Source organism: Rhinatrema bivittatum, unplaced genomic scaffold (genome assembly GCF_901001135.1).
Source record: "Rhinatrema bivittatum unplaced genomic scaffold, aRhiBiv1.1, whole genome shotgun sequence".
NCBI classification, from domain to species: domain Eukaryota; kingdom Metazoa; phylum Chordata; class Amphibia; order Gymnophiona; family Rhinatrematidae; genus Rhinatrema; species Rhinatrema bivittatum.
Window position 1 is genome coordinate 109,064 of NW_021820728.1, and position 18,609 is coordinate 127,672.

Sequence of the window (18,609 nt, forward strand, 5' to 3'; positions counted from 1 at the left end):
ATCCGTTTTTAAACACAGCTATACTAACTGCACTAACCACATCCTCTGGCAACAAATTCCAGAGTTTAATTGTGCATTGAGTGAAGAAGAACTTTCTCCGATTAGTTTTAAATGTGCCCCATGCTAACTTCATGGAGTGCCCCCTAGTCTTTCTATTATCTGAAAGACTAAATAACCGATTCACATCTACCCATTCTAGACCTCTCATGATTTTAAACACCTCTATCATATCCCCCCTCAGCCGTCTCTTCTCCAGGCTGTACATTCCTATACTCTTCCTCACAGGGGAGCTGTTCCATCCCCTTTATCATTTTGGTAGCCCTTCTCTGTACCTTCTCCATCACAATTATATCTTTTTTGAGATGCGGCGACCAGAATTGTACACAGTATTCAAGGTGCGGTCTCATCATGGAGCGATACAGAGGCATTATGACATTTTCCGTTTTATTCACCATTCCCTTTCTAATAATTCCCAACATTGTTTGCTTTTTTGACTGCCGCAGCAGACTGAACCGACGATTTCAATGTGTTATCCACTATGACACCTAGATCTCTTTCTTGGGTTGTAGCACCTAATATGGAACCTAACATTGTGTAATTATAGCATGGGTATAGCATGGGTATAGCCAAGCCGCACATTTTATTTTCAGAAATTAACGCCTGCCAAAGGTAGGCGTTAATTTCTGCCGGCGCCGGGGAAGTGCACAGAAAAGCAGTAAAAACTGCTTTTCTGTACACCCTCCGACTTAATATCATGGCGATATTCAAATCTGCCCACGGCTCGCGGATTGGAAGACGGACGCTCAATTTAGCCGGCATCCGTTTTCCGAAACCGTGGCTGTCAGCGGGTTTGAGAACCGACGCCGGTAAAATTGAGCATCGGCTGTCAAACCCGCTGACAGCCGCCGCTCCTTTTACCGCGGGCCCTCATTTGCATATGGGCCGATACTGAATCGCACGGCCGGGAGAGTGGCCTGGGCGCTCGCCGGCTCTCCTGCGGGTTTTTCTCTATCGGCCCACAAGTCATGAGGCTAACTTTTTAGCCACGTAAGTGATTTATGCAGCTCAGTGGTGGCTGCTGAACGTAGGCGCATATTCAGCCGCCGCTACTTAACCACACAAGCTGTACTTATGCAGCTAAAATAGCGCTGAAGAAGTTTTGAAAATTGACCTCGAGGTTTTTACCAACCGAGAAATTCCTCCTGTACCTGAACATCACTGGCCTTCAGCTACCAATGAAAACACAGAAGTTTAATAGGCCTCGGAAACAAGACAACCACTAAAACAAAGCAGTGAACAACAGCAAGAGACCTAAGCTCTGTGGACCCAGCTCATGCCAGAGGAACAAACACTGCTAATACAAAACACCAGAGAGGTCACTGATTTAGGGAAAAAACCAAAACAAACCACCCAGTGACTGCAGTCCCACTCTCTCTCTCCCTAAAGAGCCTGGCCATGCTGCGTTCCCGAGGCAGCTAACCCTTTCTCTAACCAGGGCCTGCCTTCATGACAGCAGCGCCCTGGCGGGGTCTCACGGGAATCTCACCGCGACAGCAGCGTCCTGGCGGGGTCTCACGGGAATCGCGCCGCGACAGCAGCATCCTGGCGGGGTCTCACGGGAATCTCACCGCGACAGCAGCGTCCTGGCGGGGGTCTCACGGGAATCTCACCGCGACAGCAGCGTCCTGGCGGGGTCTCACGGGAATCTCACCGCGACAGCAGCGTCCTGGCGGGGTCTCACGGGAATCGCGCCGCGACAGCAGCATCCTGGCGGGGCAGAGTGGGCGGGGTCTCACGTCTCACAGTGCCTGGGAATCTCACTGTGCCCCGATTCAGCGCCGCGACAGCAGCATCCTGGCGGGGCAGAGTGGGCAGGGACTCACGGGAATCTCACCGCGACAGCAGCATCCTGGCGGGGCAGAGTGGGCAGGGACTCACGGGAATCTCACCGCGACAGCAGCATCCTGGCGGGGCAGAGTGGGCGGGGTCTCACGGGAATCTCACCGCGACAGCAGCGTCCTGGCGGGGCAGAGTGGGCGGGGCTCACGGGAATCTCACCGCGACAGCAGCGTCCTGGCGGGGCAGAGTGGGCGGGGTCTCACGGGAATCTCACCGCGACAGCAGCGTCCTGGCGGGGCAGAATGGGCGGGGTCTCACGGGAATCTCACTGTGCCGCGACAGCAGTATCCTGGCGGGGCAGAGTGGGCGGGGTCTCACGGGAATCTCACCGCGACAGCAGCATCCTGGCGGGGCAGAGTGGGCGGGGTCTCACGGGAATCTCACTGTGCCGCGACAGCAGTATCCTGGCGGGGCAGAGTGGGCGGGGTCTCACGGGAATCTCACCGCGACAGCAGCGTCCTGGCGGGGCAGAGTGGGCGGGGCTCACGGGAATCTCACCGCGACAGCAGCGTCCTGGCGGGGCAGAGTGGGCGGGGTCTCACGGGAATCTCACCGCGACAGCAGCGTCCTGGCGGGGTCTCACGGGAATCTCACCGCGACAGCAGCGTCCTGGCGGGGCAGAGTGGGCGGGGTCTCACGGGAATCTCACCGCGACAGCAGCGTCCTGGCGGGGCAGAGTGGGCGGGCTCTCACTGTGCCCCGATTCAGCACCGCGACAGCAGCGTCCTGGCGGGGCAGAGTGGGCGGGGTCTCACGGGAATCTCACCGCGACAGCAGCGTCCTGGCGGGGCAGGGTGGGCGGGGTCTCACGGGAATCTCACCGCGACAGCAGCGTCCTGGCGGGGCAGAGTGGGCGGGGTCTCACGGGAATCTCACCGCGACAGCAGCATCCTGGCGGGGCAGAGTGGGCGGGGTCTCACTGTGCCCCGATTCAGCACCGCGACAGCAGCGTCCTGGCGGGGCAGAGTGGGCGTGGTCTCACGGGAATCTCACCGCGACAGCAGCGTCCTGGCGGGGCAGAGTGGGCGGGGTCTCACGGGAATCTCACCGCGACAGCAGCGTCCTGGCGGGGCAGAGTGGGCGGGGTCTCACGGGAATCTCACCGCGACAGCAGCGTCCTGGCGGGGCAGAGTGGGCGGGGTCTCACGGGAATCTCACCGCGACAGCAGTATCCTGGCGGGGCAGAGTGGGCGGGGTCTCACGGGAATCTCACCGCGACAGCAGCATCCTGGCGGGGCAGAGTGGGCGGGGTCTCACGGGAATCTCACCGCGACAGCAGCGTCCTGGCGGGGCAGAGTGGGCGGGGTCTCACGTCTGACAGTGCCTGGGAATCTCACTGTGCCCTGATTCAGCGCCGCACGCAGACATGTTCAGCCTTCCGCTGGCTTTGCTGTGTATCTTCACCTCTTTGGGATCCATCAGTTGCCAGCACGGTACAGGTGAATTCTGTTTTTCTTTTCTCCCTCTCCTTTTGGCTGGTACTGAACAAACTCCTAAAACCTGCCTTTAAAGGTGCGCAGGCAAGACCAGGATGATCTCCTTTACTTGCCAGCAAGGCTGTAATGTAATGAGGAGTAGGAAAGGTTCTTTGGTGAGAGTGACTGCAATGCTGCCCACCTTTCAGGCTGGGATAGGCTAAAGAGTTTGGGGTCTTTTTTTTTTATTATTGTACTCATGCCTAAAAACAAGATATGTAGACAGGCTGACTACCGCTCGACTGAAATTTTAACCACCCGAAACAATGCACGCAAGTTCCAACTCCACATAAATCTGGCTGCATAGAAAGGGGGCTCTGGGGGCCGTTTCTGGGGCAGACTAGGAATCTACGCCTGTATCATAACATTTTCAAAAAGAATGGGCGGAACCTGCCCGCCGCTGTCTCCTGAATCAGTGAAAAGTTCCTGCTGCGTATTAACTGCTCGATTGTTCATTACACTATTTAGGTGCCTACTTTGTGTTTGAAAATAGGGCAGGTTTGCACATGTTTCCAAGTGCACGCGTAACTGCGTGGCTGGGCGCCCTGCTGAAGACGTGCCCGCCAATTGCCTTGATTTCCAGCGGGGTTGCTGCCCCTAAATGCACGGGTGACGGAGGGCGCTGTGTCCGGGATGGGGTTTGCGAGCTTGCCGCAGAACTGCTGATATTGCTCCCCACATTGGCTGGATGGGGGGTTGCTATGCAAGTGACCCTCCCAAGCCCAGGGAAAGGCGCCTTTTCCCTTCTCTCTTCCAAGCACTGGGACTCCCTACATTTGATAATTTCCTATTTTCTGGGCAGCTGTTTTTTTCCCGCAGGGGCCTGGTGGTAGAGGCCCTGGGTTGTGTACATACATTTGCATATAGTTTCCAGTATTTCCAGTAACAGGCGCCAGAACGATTTTCCTGTTTCTTTTTCTAATCTCCTCTGTGTGTATCTCAGTAACTGATTCTCTTTATTTTTGCATACATTCTTCCTTTCTCTTTCACATCCTTTTAGTCTTTTCCTTTTCATTTGCTTTTTTTAACTCCTGCTTCCTGCCCTCTCCTCTCTCTGCTCCCCCAGGCTCTCTCCTGCCTGGAATCTTTCTTCCTCCTTCCCTTCCCCCTTTTCCTCTCCTCTAATCTTCCTCATCTCCCTAGGTTTTTCTCCTGCTCTTTCCTTTTTCTCGCTCACCTCCTTAGTCCTTACCTTTTAATTCGCTGCTCTTGCCCTCATTCCCCCCCCCCCCCTCGCCTTCTTGGGAACGTGACGGGGCACCCCCAGTGGACATCCCACAGATAGGAAGTGCACAGGGAAGGAATTGCTGAGGCACCGACTGTCACTCCTGCTGGGGTGGCCAGTGAGCTCCAGTTGCCCCCCAAGGAACTGATGCAGTCCAGGGTTTGTCCCGTTGCCTGCAAGGCTGTGCGGTTCAGATTTCTTTATTTTGTGTTCCCTGAGAAAAGTGAGATGAGTCCCTGCAGGCAGCGGGATAAACCCTGGACTGGATCAACCCTGTGAGGTGAATCTGGAGCCCTAGCTGAGGAAAGAGGGGAGAGAGAAGTAGTGGGGGGGGGGGGCAGGAAAAAAAAAACCGGTAGCTGCGCTGGGGCTTGGGGTGTGGAGGAGAGACCGTGCAGAGAAGCGGCAATCGCTCTGCCTATTCCAGCTACTGGAGGGGGGGGGGCAGCGGGCCCCCCCCCCATATAAGCTGACATAGGAGTCAGTCCTGCTAGGACAGCAGAGGACCCGTTTCCTGCTGTTCTGCTACAAGGCCCGGATCCTGGCACCACGACCGCCTCGATCGGCGTGAAGTCTCCTGTGTGACAGGATCTCCCTGTGTTTAGGATCTGCGCTTATTCTTCTCTTGCTCCGCACACGCTGTAGCGGTGTCGGAGCGACGCTGGCATAGCTTAACGGTGCCAGCCTAGGCATCAGCATCCGGCTCGGGCAGCAAGGTGGAGGGTGAAGGCAAAACCGTGCCTCAAGCGGAAGGTGTCCTGCCTCACTCACCAAAAGGCCTGGCCCTGTCATTTATTTGTTACCTGGAATGGGAAAGGTGGGGGAATCGTTTTTTTTGGAGGAAGCCCTAACCATTTCCCACACGAGGCTTTGTGAGCTCGAGTCTCCGATTCCTGCTTTAGCGTGTGGGCTGGAAGTCTGGAGATGTTGCGTGTCCTGTGCTGGGTCCTTTGGTTTCTCCCGCGCACTCACAAGCATTACAGGAACATGCCTGCCTCTTTCCTGGCTTGTGTTTTGGGCAGGCAAAACCAGATTTTCCGGCTGCTCTTGCAGCACGACCTGGCACTCCTGACCGCAGAGCGCCATGGCAGAGTGGGCAGAATTAGGGCAGCTGTTGCCTGCTCACTCACAGTACGCCATGCGTTTGGGAAAGAGCTTGGCAGTGCAAACAGGAAGGAGAGTCCTTAGGCCAGCAGCACTGCCTTGGGTGCGCGCCCTTATACCACATTTTTATGCACACAAAGCTCCCTGTTCAACAAGGAGTTTAGCACCCGAAAAACGAGCACATAAACCCGCGTAAAAAATGAGCGCGCTTCCATCTTCAATCCCACATTAGTGAAGGCAGTAGCTGTTGCTCCCCCTGCAGAGAGCTGCGCAGGCTTAACTCAAGGTCCCTTAATGCTGGAAATCTTATTCCTGGTCAGAGCTGGAGTAAAGTTGTCTCTGGAGCTGAACCCAGATCATGGGGTGAGGATCCTGTACTTGGAATTTGTACACACTTTGCCCAAACTCTCTTTTATGCACGCTAGCGTGTGTTCTGCACACATTTTGGGTTAGCACGCTTTTTCTTTTTTTTGTAGCTACCTTTAGTTCACTGCATCAGGCGTTAACTCAGATTTGACCATGCGAGTAAAGAAAATGCAAGCTAACGTTTTGCTAACTTTTTAAAATTTGCATTTTATAGCATCAGGTCCTTAGGAATTCCACATATCATCTTGCCCAGGTCTTGTCTCTGCTGTATTCGCTTCTGGTCTTATTCCTAGGTCTCCTTTCCATGTTCTTACAGTTTTATACCCTGAATAGTTTGAATCCGTGTATCTATGAATGCCTGCATGGGAGGAGAGGAATTTCTGATGATCAGCAAAGCAGCCTCTTCGATTTACTTAGCCACTCCCTCCATTCTGAAGCTAAGGCGAGGCAGCACAACAAGCTTAACGATTTAGCTCCTGAGTTACAAAGGATTTTCTCTGGTTCTGCACATATGAAAACCCTTTTATAAATTAGGTTTCTGATTTTCCTCAGGAATAAAACAGAACATTCCAGTTTATTTTTTGCCAACTCAATGATGGAAAGATGATTTATTTTTTTAGAGGGGAAAAGTGCCTTTCCTGGACAATCATTCCTCTAGCGCTATTGGATGTGTGGCGCTTCTATAGGTTCAGTGGCCAGAGACCAGTTCCTGCTATTTCTTTTCGTGCCTTTTTCCACATTCGGGAGACTGAGCCATCTCACTTCCTCTTAGTAGCTCTGGATAACTCTTTTCACGCTGACTTCATTTGCGGACGTCTTTTCATCTGGGTCCTGGAGGCGCAGGGAGATGAGGTGACTTGTCAGAGGTCATGCAAAGGGTCAGTTGCAGGTTACAGGACTTCTCCAGTCTCTGAGTCTAGGGCTCGAACCATTAGAACGTTCCTCCTTCATCAGTGGAAACCCTCATCTGATGTGTTTTAGGTGCTGCAGAACCTTTTATTCCTTTTTACAGAAAATCTTTTTCTCTGGCAGTTTCCCTCTGTTCCTTTAAGCTACCAGCTCAGTTGCAACCTTGCTGCTATGCACTTTATTCACAACAACTGGGGGGAATTCTTTTCCCCTACCTATTTTTTTAATTTAGATTTATATTCCGCTTTTTGCACTTTTTTCAGTGCTTCAAAGTGGATTACATTCAGGTACTGTGGGTATTTCCCTATCCCCAGAGGGCTTACAATCTAAGTTTTTATACCTGAGGCAATGGAAGGTAAAGTGACTTGCCCAAGAAGCAATAGCAGGACTCGAATCCTGGTCTCCTGGTTCGTAGCCCATTGCTCTAACAATTAGGCTACTCCTCCATAGAGTCCTGTCGCCTCCCAACTCCCTTCACTCCAGCCACTGCCACAAAAGTCCTCGGTAGTGATGCGCATTCATTTCAAATTAATGTAAAAATCATGACGAATAAGGGCAATTCATTTCATTGAGGAGCCCCAAAACAAGTCGGAGGTCTCCTGATTGAAATGAACCTTATTGCATTTGTTTGAAAAGAATGCATCGCGCCTAAGCCTAGACCTGAGGCCGGGTTCTTGCCAGGCCGAGGTCCAAAGTAGGAGGCCACGCTTAGGCCCAAGCACGATCCCTGACACCGGGGCCTCAGCCAAGACCTAAAATAGATCTTACCTAATCTGTCAGGTATCTGATGGCAAGGCGGGGCCTCAACCCAGACCCAATGTAACCACCTGGCCGGGAGGCTGAGTCCCGATGCCTGGGCCTCGGCCTAGGCTTGAGTCTTGACCCAGGCCTGACGCAGCCATCCGGCCTGGAGGCCAGGTTCTGATACCGGTGCCTCATCCCGGACCCAGGCCAGTCGCTGGGGCTTGGTCTGGAGGCCTCGCAGCTGCTCCCATATCGTCCTCTTCTCTTCTGACGCCATCCGCTGGGGTTGTGCTGGAGTTAATTAACCAGGCCAGGGCTCTGAGCCTGGGCCTAGGGCTGCATCACAGGTGTCTCGGGACCCAGCCTCCAGAGTCCAGGCCATGGCCCTGGCACCAGGACCTGGCCTCCATGACAGGTCGTGGTATTGGGCCTGGATCCAGGCTGAGGCCCCAGCATCAAAACCCAGTCTCTGGGCTGGATCTCGACATCAGGCTTCAATCCGTGATCCAGCCTAGACTGAGGCCCAGGTGTCGGGACCCGGCCTTGGGTTGTGTAGTGGGTCAGGCCTGGATCTGGGCTCCAGGCTAGGACGAGGCTTATGCATCAGGCTCCAGCCTCCAGGTCAGGTCACAGCATTAGGACCTGGCCTCTGGGCCGGGTTGTGGCATCGGGCCTGGGTCCGGTCAAGGCATGGGCCTCGAGTAGGCCGAGGTCGCGGCAACAAATGGCTCTCTTGGCCTATGCAAGTCTGAGGCTTCAGCTTGGGCCTAGGCCTTGGCTATGAATCCCCACTGGTCTGGGTAAGTGGGGGCTGAGGTGATCCTGGTCCCAGCACCTTTCTGGGCGGGTGGGCAGGATGCCCTGGGAGACCTAGTTTTTGTTTTCGGACTTTGTTTTTTATTGTTTGATTGGATAAGCCCAATCTCATAAAATCGTTACATCGTGTGGGAAGATCTCCAGGAATGGGTCCAGTTGGAGTCAGCATCCCTACCCCATAGCACTAAGCCCATCTATTCCCACCTGTGTACGATCTAACCTAGCACACACAAACGCCTAATGAAATAGCTCTGCATGCTTTATCCAGATGTTTATATGCCATACTAATGCCTAACCTGAAATCAAACCCATCACATTAAGAAGTTTATCTGAGGCTTGCTAAATTCAGAGAAACGCTGTACTCTGGTAACTTATTATCCAGGTCTGACCGTATAATAGAGATATGGGATGCCGACGCTAGTTCTAATAGGGGAAAAAACCCATCAGATGTGTCTCTGGTGTGCATTACCTAATGAGTGGCTAAGAGAGGGCTGGGCAAATACCTCACCTGTGACCGTCTTGCTTAAAATCCTGTGCTGCACTTTCTTATCTAGACTCTAGGAGAAAAGGTTTTGTACAGAGCTCTGTAATACCGTGCACTGTGAAAATAATAATAATGGCATTATGTTATGTCACGTTACTTTTATTTCTCTGCCGCTTATGTCAGTGACCCTAAGCGGCAAACAAAACAACATACATGATTAAAATCAAGCATGTAAAAGAACCAATACCAAGGAAATAAAAGCAATTAGAACGGCACCCAATTAAAACATCAAATATTAAGACATCGATAGATTCAATAAAACAATTGAGCAGCAGATAATAACAACAGAGTTAAGCCACAATCCGGAGCATGTTACCATGTGTGATCATAATTCTCGAATAGCGTTGGCTCCTGGTTCAGTTTAGTGGCGTAATTCAAGGTTGCCATGGGGGCGATTGGAATTCCTTTCCATTGAGATCCCGGCATGGAACCAAAATTAAAAAAAAAAAATGCATTGGGTCCCACTGGGGGGAGTTACCGCAGCAAAAAAATGCACATTAACTCGACACCTGCGCGTACAAAAGGGGTTTGGCTTCTCTTACCGATCAGTTGTGCCCCTGCCCCCTTTCTCCCTGCAGGATATACTGGCAGGAGCTTCCCGCAGTGGGCGACCGGTCTGATCGCGGTGTCGGTCTTCCTCTTCCTGGTCCTCGTTGTCTTCATTGTAAATCGGGTCTGGTGTGAGAACAAAAGGTAAGTTCACCTTCGCATGTCCTCTGTTGGGTTCGATGAGAAACCACTCAACCTCCCCGGGTCTCCTCAACGGGCTGAAGCGAGAACTCGCCCATGCAGCAGATCGGGACTTGGTCCTACCTGCTCTTAAGGGCACCCAGAATCTAGAGCAGGTCCGGCAAACCCCATCCAGCCCCAGATTTGGTTGGTTGCACGCGCTCGATTCTCTCTGCTTTGGGAATGTGTGGGGCACCAGAGCAGAGAATGAACTCAATCCCTCTTCCCACCCTGAACCCAGCCTTATTGATATCCTCCTTCCATGAGACCACTTCATCAGCTTGGACGCCAGGCCACAAAATTCTTGAGCCGTGCCAACAGCCTGGACGTAGATGGCCTGCAGCGTTTCTTTTTCTCATGGCTTGGGGGACATTTGGCTTGGTCCTGGGGAGATTTTCTCCTGTGCAGAATTTTTTGCACAGCTTCTGGGCATTTTGCAGAATAAAGGACAGAGGTGCTTGCATCTCTGCTTCAGGTGTGCCTGAGCAGTGTTTGCAATGAAGAACAGAACAGTTTCCCTGGGTTATAGCATTTTAGCCCTTAACAATGGAGCAGAGACCATTGGGTTCAGTAAGGCAGAATATAAGTCCAAATATATATACCTTATAAAGGGCATGAGTGGCTGATCTTGGCCATAGCTGGTGAGTATTAGGAAAATGTGTAGGTGCATATTGGTAGGGAATGAGCTGCTTAAAATGAAGATTAAAATATGAATCTACCCAGAGTATGCCTAAGAAAACAGGTAACATGCCCAGGGACTATAATAAACATCCATTGGAGTCCTGCCATGTCCCCTCTTGGTTCTTTTGCCTATTATTTCATGTCCTTAGTGTTACAAATCTTGGGAATGTAAAAGCATGTTCAGGACCTTTCAAAGCCTCCTGCAGTAAGGTGCACATGTTGCATTTTCTTGGCGGTGCCATGGATTGTGCATTTCCGTGGCCAGTGATGCTGCTTGGTCCAGCTGTGAGCTACGCAGTACATTTGAGGACTGTCCCTTGCACTCTGGCAGCCGTTACTCCAGCCTTTGGGAACACAAACTGCCTGCAGGTCTTGGGAGCTCAAAACCTCTAACAGTATGCTGCAAGTTTCATGAGCAAATATGAATGGGTTTTCAAAAGAATATATACATTTTAATGGCTTCTCTGTGCATCTTTCATTAGGGAACGTAAACCTGCAGGAATCACCGCCAACTCTGCAAAAGATGAAGTGGTGGTTAACGGGACAGAAAGCCAGTATTCGAACATTGACAGCTTCAGGTTGGTGACATGCTCGGGAGATGTTTGTGTCCACATGAGCTTTGCTCTCTTAGGAGAGACAGAACCGTGATATGTGCTGTTCCGTAGCCACAGGATTGAAATGTGACTTGTGCATGGTTAATATGTGATCAATTACTTAGTGAGGAGGTGGGACCTCGGCCATAGATTCATCATTCAGCTCCATTTTCCTTCAGGTCTGCCCTTTCTGTAATAAGAAGACAAACATCCTGCAGGATGCCTGCGTGGCCAGATTAATGCTGGGGGGGAGGGAAGGCCCCCTGCTACCCATACCCCGGCTCTGACCTCATGAGTCTCTGTGACCATCCCTGAAGGCCTCCACAGGAAACCAATGAACCTGGGGGCATCTGGACCCGCTCAGTCTAACTGCCGAGCACTTCCAAGGTGGAGCACGCGGAGGGCTAGAGAAGCTTTGTGAAGGCGTGAAGACCTTTCAGTTGCCAGGCTGGCGTGGGTAGCGATAGACTTTGGGATTCCTTCCGTCCAGCTCGCCTCGATGGCAGTGAAGATGAACGAGGAGGTTTGGGGTGGGCCAGACACCTGCTGCATGGGGTGTAGGGCGTTCACCCATTTATTTTAATAAGAGAACGCCCATCCTCGGAAGTCAAGGCACCTCACTATGCAGCCAGCTGAACCTTCCTCCCTAACGGAGCCAAGCAGATGGCGAGCTTGCTTATGTTCATCAGGGCCTCTTTTTGTGAAGCAGGGAAAACAATCGTAACAGTTATGAAAACGATCGGCAATTACCTTTACTTTTGAATGGAGTGGGGTGGTTGCCAATTTGTTAGCCCACTTGGATACATAAACATATAGAAACATAGAAATGACGGCAGAAAAGGACCAAACGGTCCCATCCAGTCTGCCCAGCAAGCTTATGGCGGCATCAGCCGCGTCACACAGGTCTCCCCTATAATGGTAGCATCAGGGGGTGGCATCTGCCGTGCTGTACAAGTAAACCCCATGCTTACTTTCCGAAACCATTAAAGTCGGGGCCCCTGTTGCTTACTGTCCAAGTCTTAATGCTGGAAATGTACTCCTGAGTTAGTCTATCATGCTGTGCCAATATGGCGTGGAGCAGAAACTGCAGCTTTATTTCAATAGTTATGTGTTTGATTTCTATTCTGCCTTTCAAACACTTGAAAGCAGATTATATTCAGATACCAAAGGTATTTTCCTGTCCTCAGAAGGCTCACAATCTAAGGGGCCGATGCAATATCAGGCCTCAGGCTAGTGGACAGCTTAGCCCATGACTGGACGCGCTAGGCTAACACCTGATTAGTGCGTCCAAAACGCTTGTCCAGACGTGCTCGTTGCTAATAGCGCTCATCACATGTAAATGCCATGTAGGTGAAGCTATTAGTTGTTGCCCCCGATGCAGAAAAATCTCCACGCACCCGATGCACACATGTTTACACGCAAGATTTAATGCCAGCCCCGGAGCTGGCATTAAATCTTGAGGAGCATCAAGGGCTCAAAAAAAAAAAAAGCAGAAATTATTGCTTTTCTGTGGTTCCACAGGAAGCAGCAATGAAAAAAAAAAATCTTGACGGCGGTCAGGCTAGGCAAACGGACACTCAATTTACGAGTGTTCGTTTTCTTAACCCGCGCACAGCCATATCTCCTGGGCGCCCCATGCCGTGGACTCGCTACATAGAAACATAGAAGTGACGGCAGAAAAAGACCAATCGGCCCATCCAGTCTGCCCAGCAAGCTCCCACACATATTTCCCCATACTTATCTGTTTCACTGACCACCAAGTTCAGGGCCCTTGTTGGTAACTTTGATTCAAATTTCCTGCCCTCCCCTGCCACTGATACAGAGAGTAATGTTGGAGTTGCATCAAAGGTGAGCATAAGGCTTAATGGTTAAGGGTAGTAACCCCCGCATCAAGCAAGTTACCCCGATGCTTGTTTACCCAGACTGCACAGATCGATACCTTGTTGGTTGTTGTCTGAATGCAAATCCTGTTTTCCTCACTTCCCCCTACCGTTGAAGCAGAGAGCAATGTTGGGGTTGCACTAACCGTGCAAGGGATTTTTTTGAGTAAGGGTAGTAATCACCAGGTAGCAGTTAACATTCCAGCAAGCCACCCCCATGGCTCTGCTCTTCATTCCCATCCTCTTGCCTTTATGGATCTACAGTGTTTATCCCACGCCGCTTTGAAATCTTTCACAGTCTATCCCTAGCGCGTCCTTTTTAGCACAGCAGCTCATTTGCCTAACGCATCAGACACCCAGGGGAGGGGAATGTGCACCCACTGAACAGACGTGCGTCCAGTTTAGACATTTGCACATTTTTTCGTGCTTGACATTGCATTGGCCCCTAAGTTTGTACCTGAAGCAATGGAGAATGAAGTGATTTGCCCAAAGAAACAAGAAGCAGCAGTGGCATTTATAACCCTGGTTTCCCCGGTTCACAGCGCACTGCTCCGACCAGTAGACTACTCCTCCACTCTGTGTACAGCGCTGTAAATATCTAGAAATTATAAGCAATAGCAAAAATGTGGGGGTCCTGGGAATCCCCAGTCCAGGACCACCATAGACCAACAGTAGCCCCAGAAATGTGAGTTAACTTTACCCAACCTAGGAGCCAGGAGTTACATTTCCAAGCCTAAAAGAACCGGGCTAAGTATTGGGGTATCCAAGTCCAGGACCCCAACTCAGAAACCCTTTGCCTCAGGACCTGCAAGACAGATGGACTTCACTCCAGGATCCCCATGTGAGAGACACAGAATTGTTAGCCGTGCAACTTTCTATTGTTCCATAAGCTCTTCAGGTCAGGTGCTTGTAGTTGCAGAATTGTCACCACAGTGCAGTGCTCGCTTTCTCTTCATGCTCTCTGGTGCGATGCATAAGGCCCGTCACACTGCTGTCATGTAGCTTCTGCTTGGCCAACTGAGCTCCAGGGCCTCACACTAACCTGGAGAAGCACGAGGTGACTGCACTACGGTTGCACAAAGAGCGAGAGCTGCAGGATGCCGAAAATTGTGGTACTGTAAGCGCCTTCCCCAAAGAACTTTCTTAATGATAGACAGTTGCATATATCACCATTCTGCTGCGAAAGGTCCCTTCCCCAAAGAGCCTACAGGATGATACAGCTCCAATTGTGCACATAACCGCCTGCCCCACAGAGAAGCACTTTTTAAACTTTATGCCTGTCTGGTGCATCTTTTCAGTTTCACCTGCACAAATCATCTATGCACGCTATGGGAAACTTCGATACCTGCGCGCGGGCATCCATGTCTGCACAGTTCCCGGCGTGCGCACATGGATGCGCCAATTTTATAACTTGTGAGCATCGACACGCACCTTATAAAATCCACTACCCATGCACACATGCGCGATCGATTTTATATCGGCGTGTGAAAGTGCTTGCGAATGCCGACTCGGGCACATAAGGGGGGAAAATTTATAAGATACGCACAGCGACGCGATACACCCTTCCCCAATTCCCTCCCAGTCCGCTCCAATAAAGGAGCGGACTGGGACGGAACTTCCTAAACCCCCGCAGCTAACCTGCCTCTCTTTTCTCCTATCCACCCCGACCCCTAAAACCCCTCTAACTTTTTTTTTGTTTTAATATTTACCTGCTCTTCGGAGCAGTAGCAGTCTGCACATGCCGGCCAGCTGCTGGCGCGCGCTTCAGCGGGAAGGTACATAATGGCGCGTGCCGGCCAGCTGCTGGCGCGCGCTTCAGCGGGAAGGTACATAATGGCGCGTGCCGGCCTGCCCATGCCCTGCACCTCCTATATTCCGCCCCCCGGCCAGCCCTTTTTTTCTAATCCGCCTCTTCGGCACGTACCGGGAGATGCGCGCGTGGCTACAGCCCTTTGAAAATCCCCAGGGCGCGCCCGCAGCCCGGCCACGCTCGTATCTCCCGGTTTTAACGAGCGCTGCGTCTTTAAAACCAGGCCGAAAATGAGCCGTGCACGTAACACGTTTTTTCTGTGTGTAAATCATGGCTTACGCAAGCTGTCCGTATCTGGGAGCACATTTTTGGGTTCGTGCGCTTTATCAAATTCCCGATGCATTTGCACATCATTAGCACCCTGCAGTGGGAGTTAACGCCATTTTTCACTCCTGTTTTATTACGTTCAACCCAGAGGGACTTTGCTGTTGGAACTAGTCAGAGAACCCGGAGGTGAAGTGCGACAGCACCGAGGCCACTGAAGGAGTAGCATTCCCCAACGGGACGGGATGAGCCAGGCTTGGTTCTGTCCCGTTGTAACCTATGGAAACGCAGTTCCACTTTCTCTATGGAAGGGCAGGGGTACAGGGTGAGAGCTGCAGTGAGGTAAAACCAGGCCTGGCTCGGCTTCTCCTTCATGACATGGAGTTTTGGGGGGTTTTTTTCTCAAGCTTACTGCACATTTTGCTGTGTCTTTCCTGGGGGAGGGGGGAAACACACAAGGTGTGCTCTGAAGCGAGCCGTACAATGCCGGCATCGCTGTACAGCACGAGGCTGGTTTGGAGAGGTGCGAGGCGGCATTTCACTGGCAGAGACTGAGGGCTGCATGATCCTCTCTTGCATTCAGGCAGAGGGTCCCATTCCACCCTTCTCCCGCCGGATTAGAAGACATAAAATTGGTGGGACTGGAAGATATCGTTGAACATGCAGCAGTGCATGGTGTTAGGGTTCTTTCAGAGGTAATCTGAGTGGCGCGCAGGTGAAAAGACTCGAAAGCAAGACGGGCCCAGTCCTGTCTGTGCTTGGTCAGGACCCGAAATTACTTCAAACCTCTCCCAATAGTTGTGGTTCCAACTGGTCTTGCTTTTCTTTGCAGGCTGCTCCACAGACACAGTTTGAGCACCCACAGATTATAATTTAGCTGTGCTGAGCATAGTGGGGTCCACGTCCACATTCTGCGTCCCAAAACCCTCCTCTTTGAAATCTTTTCTTCTAGGACAGGTTTAATTTCGAGTTTTGGGATCACGGAGCTTAGTCCAGTCACCAAACCGCTGATGCACATTCAGAGCCCTGGGATTTTAGAGGGTGTGGCTTTCCCAGGGACTCGTTATTCCAGAATTATAATAATGCAGAAGCCACCCTGGGCATCCTTTGGAAAGGTAGGGCTAAACATGCCTTCTGACTCGTTCACTACAGAGCGGTGTTCCTTGCAGTGCGTGGGGTTTGCTGTTGTTCCAGGCCCTTACTGATCGGATGCTCCTCCCAGGAGACGGGCTTCCATGCTACTGCCGGCTTTTCTTCTGGAATTTAGAGTTGTGCATCGTTTTTTGTGTTCGTGTCATTCTTCGTTTTTCGGTTGCCATGGAAAATGTCATTTTTTTTCACGAAAAATCGATTTTTAGTTACTGCGCGCTAACTCCCCGTTAGTTCGCGCTAGCTCCCCGTTAGCGCGCACTAACAAAAACTGTTAGATTTTGTTAGTTTTTGTTAGTGCGCGCTAACGGGGAGTTAGCGCGCACTGACTCCCGTTAGTGCGCACTAATCGGAAAAACGAATTCTTGCAAAAAAAACGGGAAAATCCCGATCTTTTTCGGGCTCCCTGAAACATGCCGAATTGGACAATTTCGTTGAAATTTTCCAATTCGGCAAAAACGAATGCACATCTCTACTGGACGTTTGTCTCAGCTCCATGCAGGCAGCTGCACCCTCCTGCTACTTCCACACACCAAACTCCACGCTTCCTCTAGTATACCTCCAAGAATCTGTAGGACACTACCACTAGGGCTGAAAATACAGGGGGGTTCATTCTGAAGGACACACCATGCGGCACAACGACAAACGTGTACGTTGATTTGGGAGAGGGGATAGTGGTCAGAAGTCATCCCCTGAGGTCGAGGGTGCCCGCCTGGTTCCAAGCCATGAGAAGCCAGCCCTAGTTTTTCAATTTGTTTCAAAGCATTCTGGGAATTTCTTAATGTGCAAAAACTTTAATATAGGAGGCGGCACCTGGAGCTAGGCAGTCACTCAGAAAAGGCCATTCTTCTGGAAGTTACTGCAGCGGTTTATAAGTGAAAAATGTTGTAGCCATAGAGTGGTCCTCCCAAGTAACAGCATTTCATTCTGTTTTCCAGGAGCCGAGAGAATGAAAATGCATATGACAACCCAATTGAATTGGAAGAGCAGGTCATCCAGATGACGGCAATGTAGTAATGCACCCATGAAATGGTTTCATGAGCCACTTTTACTTCTCTGCAATAATAAGCAGATCACTACTATGTCTTGGGATTGTTCTCTACATAATGTGGATAAATGCCCAAGTTCCTGTGTAATCGAGTCTCTACCTTGTCATGGGATGCACGGGTGTCATACACTTGCAACAAATCCTCCAGTGAGCTGCTTCTTCTCCTCAGGCTAACGTAATCCAATTAATTCTTCCTCTTGCTTTTTTTTTTTTTCATGTAATTGGTAGGAAAAAATGCTTCCGAAGATTTTTATTTGAAGATCCATTTTAAATATGGCTTCCAACTCAATTCTTAGACTCCCCCAGGCCCTCCACTTCTGCCCTTATGGAACATGCAACAGGCTGAGGAGACTGCGGATCTATTGGGCGGAAATGGAGAGCGAAGCACGGCTAAGTGAGACTGATCAAGAAAAGGAAAGCATCCAAATTACAAATGGAAAAGAAACCAGAGGTCAGACATGAAATAACTGTGTTAGCTGTCCGCAGGACGCGGCATTATTTTGATGGAAATACGGCCTAGTGTAATGACTGTCCATATTGGAGAATATTTTTCTGTCTTTCCTGAAATAAAATGTTTAAATGTAATGACCTTGTTCTTGTCTGCAGTCTTCTGAGCAGAGCTGGAGGAAATGTTAAAGATCTGAATATCTCATCGTTCTTGTATGTACCCCTCCCCCGTCCCATTACTCTCCTAGTCTGAGGTGATGTAAAGCAGCAGTATTGGCATAAAATATGATGAGAGATAATTCAATTAACTTCCTTCTCTCTCCCAGAGAGAGAGAGTTCTGGCTGGTTTTGAGGCGGGGTCTGGCCCAGCTGGGGGCTGCCTCTGACCCACTGTGTGGCTGCTTTTTATCAGAGGATGAGCAACCCATACAGGGCCTGCCTGTAGCCTCGGTCAAGCACTTGCGGCTTTGTCCCAGAGGATCTGGGCTGGGTCTTGAGGTTACAAAAGGGATTGCTGGAAGTACCACAGTGTTCTGGCAACCTGAGGGTTGGGGTGAGGTGAGCCATTGGAGCCAGAGACAAGCCGAGTGCTCAAACCTACATTTCCATGTATTTTCCTCTGCAAGTAGAAGAGTATCATGGAAGTCTTGTGTAAAGCATCATGACGTTTGTCTGACTGTGCCAGGAACATAGAAGACTGGTATAATGGGACTCTCTGGCCCAGACTGGATCTTGGTCTGCCATTGTGTTTTTTCTGCGGTAGTCTTACCCTGCAGAAATATGTGTTTAAATGCTTCTGAATAAACTCTTGCTTATTTTCTAAGCTGGCGTTGACTCCTCTTCTCCAGGGAGTTCTTCAACCTGACACTGATATTCTCAGGTCTTCAGCCCAAATCCTTCTCAAATTCCGCCCCAGTACGGGTTTC

General features: G+C 50.9%; 2 protein-coding genes across 2 annotated transcripts; both read left to right on the forward strand.

Moving 5' to 3' along the window:
• Positions 1-1,506: 1,506 nt before the first annotated feature.
• LOC115082040 (spidroin-2-like) lies at positions 1,507-3,246 on the forward strand. The gene has a single exon (XM_029586304.1). The coding sequence runs from the start codon at positions 1,507-1,509 to the stop codon at positions 3,244-3,246; it is 1,740 nt and encodes a 579-aa protein (XP_029442164.1).
• On the forward strand, positions 3,182-17,821 carry LOC115082039 (PDZK1-interacting protein 1-like). The gene is made up of 4 exons (XM_029586303.1): positions 3,182-3,338; positions 9,661-9,775; positions 10,975-11,070; positions 17,127-17,821. The coding sequence occupies exons 1-4, from the start codon at positions 3,266-3,268 to the stop codon at positions 17,200-17,202; spliced, it is 360 nt and encodes a 119-aa protein (XP_029442163.1). The 5' UTR covers positions 3,182-3,265; the 3' UTR covers positions 17,203-17,821.
• The last annotated feature ends 788 nt before the right edge of the window (positions 17,822-18,609 follow it).

Bases quoted from the DNA above. Each gene is read 5' to 3' on its own strand.
- LOC115082040 (XM_029586304.1), top strand. From the start codon at position 1,507: ATGACAGCAGCGCCCTGGCGGGGTCTCACGGGAATCTCACCGCGACAG.
- LOC115082039 (XM_029586303.1), top strand. From the start codon at position 3,266: ATGTTCAGCCTTCCGCTGGCTTTGCTGTGTATCTTCACCTCTTTGGGA. The intron at 3,339-9,660 runs GTGAATTCTGTT...TTCTCCCTGCAG, and splicing joins CAGTTGCCAGCACGGTACAG to GATATACTGGCAGGAGCTTC. The intron at 9,776-10,974 runs GTAAGTTCACCT...ATCTTTCATTAG, and splicing joins GTCTGGTGTGAGAACAAAAG to GGAACGTAAACCTGCAGGAA.